The 6000-nt window shown below is 41.0% G+C and overlaps 1 protein-coding gene across 1 annotated transcript in view; it reads left to right on the top strand.

Annotated features, from left to right (window-relative positions):
- Nucleotides 1-687: 687 nt before the first annotated feature.
- FBLN5 (fibulin 5) overlaps nt 688-6000 on the top strand; it is a 42528-nt gene continuing 37215 nt past the window's right edge. Inside the window, exons 1-3 of the mRNA XM_066552354.1 lie at nt 688-730; nt 3117-3168; nt 4450-4692. Coding sequence (XP_066408451.1) covers nt 4494-4692 — 199 coding nt within the window. The 5' untranslated portion in view covers nt 688-730; nt 3117-3168; nt 4450-4493. The remainder of the gene's footprint in view (nt 731-3116; nt 3169-4449; nt 4693-6000) is intronic.

Raw genomic sequence — 6000 nt, 5'->3', positions numbered from 1 at the left:
GGAGAGAGACCCAGTAGGGAGCACTAGATGTGAAGATGATGTACCTGGGGAAGGCTCCACTGAAGATAACAGCTTCTGGTTGCTGATGACCTGGCACAGTGTGTCTCCTTCAAGACTGAGCAAAGGGACAGAATCTGGCCCCAAGCAAATGGATTCATCTCAGATAGAGCCTCTGGGGATGAAATGTGGTTTAGCAGTTGGAGCAGCTGGCTTGGATTCAGGACCTCCTGCGTGACATGTCTGCAGCCCTGCCAACACTTCACGCTGTGAGCTTAGGCAGGGCCTTGCTTGGGTTTACCCATCTGTAAAACATGCACAGCGTGCAAGAGAAGCCTTCATTTTTGCAAAAGAAAGGTGTCAGAGAGGGGGAAAACCACTTTATTGAATATTGCACACTTGTTCATTTAACAGCTGCTGCATGGGGTGTCATAAAAATCAGATTAGTCCATAGACATTTGCAGTCTGGTTTCAATCCCAGTACCATCAGAGTCACTGGTCTGAGACCTGAATCTTGCCCACAGTTATATTACTCCTTCTCCAAAGGCCAAATTCACGTTAGCAAAACTGGAATACATTGAAGTGTCACTAGAAATTCATTTGTCCATGTGTATTTAATTCTACGTAACAAGCCTGGATATCTGAAGGTTTTCAGCCTATTTTCTATGCACATTACAGGATACTGGCTGCTTTCACACTGGCTGTCTGCCTTTCAAGCCCTGGAAAAGCACAGGTGAGAGGTGCATGCAGAGATGTGTGTACTGGTTTGTACTGAAGTGCTATATGGCACGAAAGTTAACTGGCTAGCAGGTGGATAGGAAGCTTTGTGGTCTGGGGTTTACATGGAAAGGAAGTTGTGTGGTCTAAGGGTTTAGAGGGGAGAACTTGGAGCCAGCAGGATTCTGGAGTTGAACATGGATTGAGTTATTGACTCATCCTTGCCAGCTCAGCAAAATATCCCTGTAGAAACCTGGACCTCACTGAAAATCTGATTCTGCCTCTAAACTGAACACTTCTGGAACAGGAAATAAGAAAACCTATGCCATGAAACCAGAGACTGCTCAGTTCTATTGTGAGAAACATCCATATTTGGAGAATTCATTCATAGAAATACATCTTTTTTGTGTATAGCAGGATCAAGTCTTAAGACTGTTTCATTTTGGACTGTGATCCTGAATGACTGCATCCCAGTTTTTATTTTCACTTATGCCCAAACCCATTTCTGTTCAAGAGAGTGGATGGAAGTAAAGCAGTCCAGTTCTTGAAATAGCAGAATCATTAGTTCTTTTTATGCTCAGGCTCCAAGTAACTTTAAATTGGTAAAAACTGTTCCTAAATGCATGTTGTTTGGATCTCTAGTTAATAGTCCAGATATATTTGGTATCTAGAGCTGTGTTTCTGAATACCTTTGCCAAAAGCCTCTGAAATGTAGTTGTTTTTCTTCTATTACATTGAAAATTTCCTGCACTGGTCATGCTTATTGATATTTTTGTGATTATTGGATCTGTATGGGAAATGCTTTTCATGCCCCTGGAGAATTTTTGAGATGTCTTTAAAGGTTTGTTGCTATAATTTTTAAAATATTGTTTACATTAGAATTTTTATAAAAACATCTTGTAATATAAATTGATTTTTGAAGTTGCTTTGAAAAAGGAACTTGAAGCTGAAACAACAGCAATGACTTCTTTCTGAAGATACTGAAACTGGTAATTTTGACAATATTGGAATCTTTTCTACAATAAAGTTATAGAAAGCTGTTGAAACCAGTCCAACAATAGTTTCAGTGTTTCTGAATCATCATTTTTTGACCAAAAAAAATGTCTTAACAACTATTTGAGCTTTTCCAGCTAACCAAGGTGTAGCGTATGTACACAAAAAGAAGAACAAAAGGTAGAGTACATACATTCTTTAAAACATGAGGGTGATTATACATTCTCCCATTAGAATATCTTGGCTTTCCACAACATGATACCAAAATATCTTGGAATGCCAAAACAAATGAAGGCAGAATTCCTCCATACTTGTCTGACACTTCTAGCAGGGGTTTTGTGTATTCATATGTGCAAGTGGCAGGTGCAGTCCAAACAGTGCCATGTGTTTCACTTCAGTCCTGTCCCTGGTTCCTGCAATGACCCACTTCCACTGACTCACCCCTTTAACCTTTTGTCTCCCATCTACAACTTACTACTTTTCCAAACATCAATTAAGTACTTTAATCTTCCACTCATAAAGTCCAAAAATAAGTGTCTTTATCATTAAGATATGACAAAAAAGGAAGGATCTTGAGCACACTCCATCCCTCTGCACTCTGGTGGCTTCGGTGGTTCCTGTTTCCTGGATATCTCTTGCATACATTGCCTAGTACAACCCATTTACTGGAAGATCCTGTGCTTGTGTCAATTGCTTTGCCCCTTGCTAAATAGCTGGAGGCCCAGTCAAAAACTAGGAAGAGCAGAAAATCATTTTAACGGGCTTTGAAACCATTATCACCAGGACTTTCACCAATTTAGAGATGCTGAGGTCACTGAGGAGGTATTGAAGACTCAAGGCTGCAGCCCTGATAATGGCCAGCAGAATGGGAATGACCAAGGCTTCCAGTAACCTTGAATGCCTGTAACATGTTGTATAAAGGTTTGGTGGAAAACAAGAGATTAAGCTTGTTATGTTTCAACTGTGGCTCTGGATCAGTCAATGCCTGATGTGTTGTGTGCTGAATGGGCTGCCTGGGGAGCTTCAGAGCCTGTGGGAGATGCAACAAGGACCTTCAAGATGAACCCCCCTGTTCTGGCAAAACCAAGACCCCAAACTAGAAGACTGTAATTCTGTGCTAACAACCCATAACACATTGTACCCCTCTTCTCATAACTCATTGGTGGCCCCTGGGCAGAGGAACAGCCTGACACTGCCATCACCTGAGGGTGCCACTCCTGAGCTAAGGGGCTGGAACTTCTGCTGAGGCCTTAGGGCCATGGCATGCTGACTGTCCTCTGGGGAAGGAGCTTATTTAGATGTACTGTACCCTACTGAACAATTGTACTAATCATAATAATCCAGATGAGCATTTGACTCTGCAAATCTCTCATTCACCATCACTCAGTGTCCTTTTTTTCTCATTTTAGCAGCAATGCACTAATGGGTTCGACCTGGACCGTGCCTCTGGGCAATGCTTAGGTAGGACTTTGATTAAATCAATATATTGAAATTTGGGCTCAGAAATCCTGAATTTATTGAGTTAACATTGTGGGGCTCTTACTATGTTTTAGATGAAAAGTTCTTACTGTGTAACAAATATGTGTGTTTATATACATGTATATACAACAAATATGTGTATATATAAATATATGTGTGTGTGTCTTTACATAGCATTGATCTTTGAGATTGTTGAGATACTAACAGGCTGTCAGGGCTACTCAAACAACAATGATGCATTTTGATAGGAGCTCAGTGTAGCTGCCAAAGGATGAGGGTTGTTCACCCTCCTTCTCCTTCAAACTCAGGATTTATTGTCTTTGTTCCCCATCTCCACCTGCAGGCTTAAATAAAGCCTTCCATTCTCACAAACTGAAACTCCAAGTAAACTGAGCTGAGGTACTGAAAGGAAATCTGCACTTCGCCCAGCAGCATCTTTTTGTCAATGGCATTCAGTCTCCAGGGCAGCATCTTTTACATGCCATAAAGCCACCAAAACAGAAAGGGAAAAACCTGCAGCAGACTGTTTGTCCTCCCATAGCCTACTGTTTCTGTGCCAAGAACCAGGGGAACACTCAATTTGGCTAAACCAGTTATATCTTTCTAAATTTAATTCAGCCACAATCTCAGTCAAAGCAAGAAAGAGGCCTGAACTGTGTCCCCAGATCCGAGCATCCGTAACTTAGAGGGAGGGAACTCAAGACTTCCAAAGCAGGATCCAAATTTCACAGCTGGGCAGACCAAACCATCAGTTTCTGAAATCCTGATCTGCATGTTGTGGTTTGGACAGACCCTCCAGCAGGAGCAGGCAGTAGCCTGCTGCAGCCATGTGTAAATCAGTGTTTAAACCAAACTTCTATGGAATAGCAAAGCAGGCCTTGTCCTCTCCCTCTATCAGTATGAGTACTCTAGAGTACTCATACTATTAGAGAATGGAAGGATAATATATATCATATTATATCCTCTAATACTCATAGTATTAGAGGATATAGTACTCATAGTATTAAAGGATATAGTATGAGTACTCTAGAGTAGTTTTACTACTCTAATAGTATGAGTAGATCACAGGATATGTTGAATATAAGAGGTGTTTTCTGTTTTAGTGCAATCTAACTTCAAAGTGAGGCTCCTCAAGGAAGGGTTAGCCATTTGATGGAGAATATAATTTTTTTTTGTAATGTTATGCAAAAAACACATGAACTATTTTTTGACTGGCCCCATTAAGTCCCATTAACTCTTTACACCTTTGCAATTTCATTGCAGATATTGATGAATGTCGGACCATTCCCGAGGCCTGCAGAGGAGACATGGTGTGTGTGAACCAGAACGGGGGCTATCTGTGCGTGCCCCGCACAAACCCCGTGTACCGCTCGCCCTACCTGAGCCCCTACTCCAATGTGTACCCACCACCCCCAGCCCCTGGCCCCGTTCCCAACTACCCCACTGCCACCCGGCCCCTCATCTGCCGCTTCGGCTTCCAGCTGGATGAAAACAACCAGTGTGCTGGTAAGCACTACAAATCCTTCTTCTAGATATCCATTTACGTTAAAGCTTGTCTGACATTGCAGAAACAATTGTCCTGTAGTTGTCCTTCAGTTAATGCAGCAGTCAAGCCCAGTATTTTGAAGTCAAATTTTTTTAAGGATACAAGCTGTATGCTTCATATCATTATTCCATGCAAACTAAGATGTTGCCATCTTATTTCAAAAGTTCCATACCTTCTCAGTGATTTCTCAAGTGCAGCTCTTCACAGCACAACCAACAAACTCCATCTCTCTCCTCACCCAACTAACCCACTCTTTTGTAGCACTCTTCTTCTTACTGGACACAGCTGTGGCCTATTAAGGGCAGGTCTGTTCCTAATCTTTGGTGATTAGTGCAGCTGCAACTCCTCAGGTGTGAGATTACCTTCTGCACTATCTTTATTTTCTTACATTCTATCCCTCCACACTAAGATATGACTCAGTCCTATTATTTAAGCAGGAAAGCCATTTTCATGAATGAAGAAATGTTTTTATGAGATAAACAGCCATCTGATGGCAGCTGATTTGTCAGTGCATCAAAAGAATGCCTTTTATGCTGATGATTCTGTCCATGAGAGAGAAGGTGGCCCTTCATTTGAAGTGTTAGGTGGAGCCTGGGGAAACTTCATTCATCTCTTGGCTGTATGTGAGCTGGTCTTTGACAAGAAAAAAAAAAGCCTAAACCATGAAGCCATGAGCTTTCAACAGAGAATTTTGCCTCTCTTTAGACTAAAGAACAGCACTTACTTCAAAACTGCTGCAGAAAAAACAAGACCTAAAACTGACTTGTCTTTTGGACTTATTCTGCCCTATTGTCTGAAATTTCTGGCAGGACTTCGTTGCAGATGATGCATTTTCTTTGTTTTCCTACTAAGGAGACCACAAGAGCTTCACAGGAGCTTTGAAAGCCTAGAGTTAAATTCAGCTAACATTTGGGACACATTTTTTGTATTTGAATCATTGTCCTTTCCAAGGTGGGAAAAAACATATTTTCTAACCAGCACTCACAGTAATACCGACTGGAAAATAAAAAAAAAAAAACAAAAAACCAGACACAAAGAAAAGGAAAAATCATAAACCCTGGGGTTTTTTGAAGAGTTCTTAAATCCTGGGATCACTGAAGAGTTTGATGTAAAAATAAGCATTTTTGCTATCTGATTCTTTGAAAACAGCCTCTAGTCCATTTCATCTTAGCAAATTGATCAACCTGTTATTTTATTTACTGATTTGTAGATTTCCAGGAGTGTTTTCATTTGACTCACTTTGCTTTAGATGATTCAGGAAATGGGGT

This window comes from Molothrus aeneus, chromosome 6, assembly GCF_037042795.1.
Source record: "Molothrus aeneus isolate 106 chromosome 6, BPBGC_Maene_1.0, whole genome shotgun sequence".
Taxonomy (NCBI): Eukaryota; Metazoa; Chordata; class Aves; order Passeriformes; family Icteridae; genus Molothrus; species Molothrus aeneus.
This window is presented reverse-complemented; position numbering and strand designations above follow the sequence as displayed.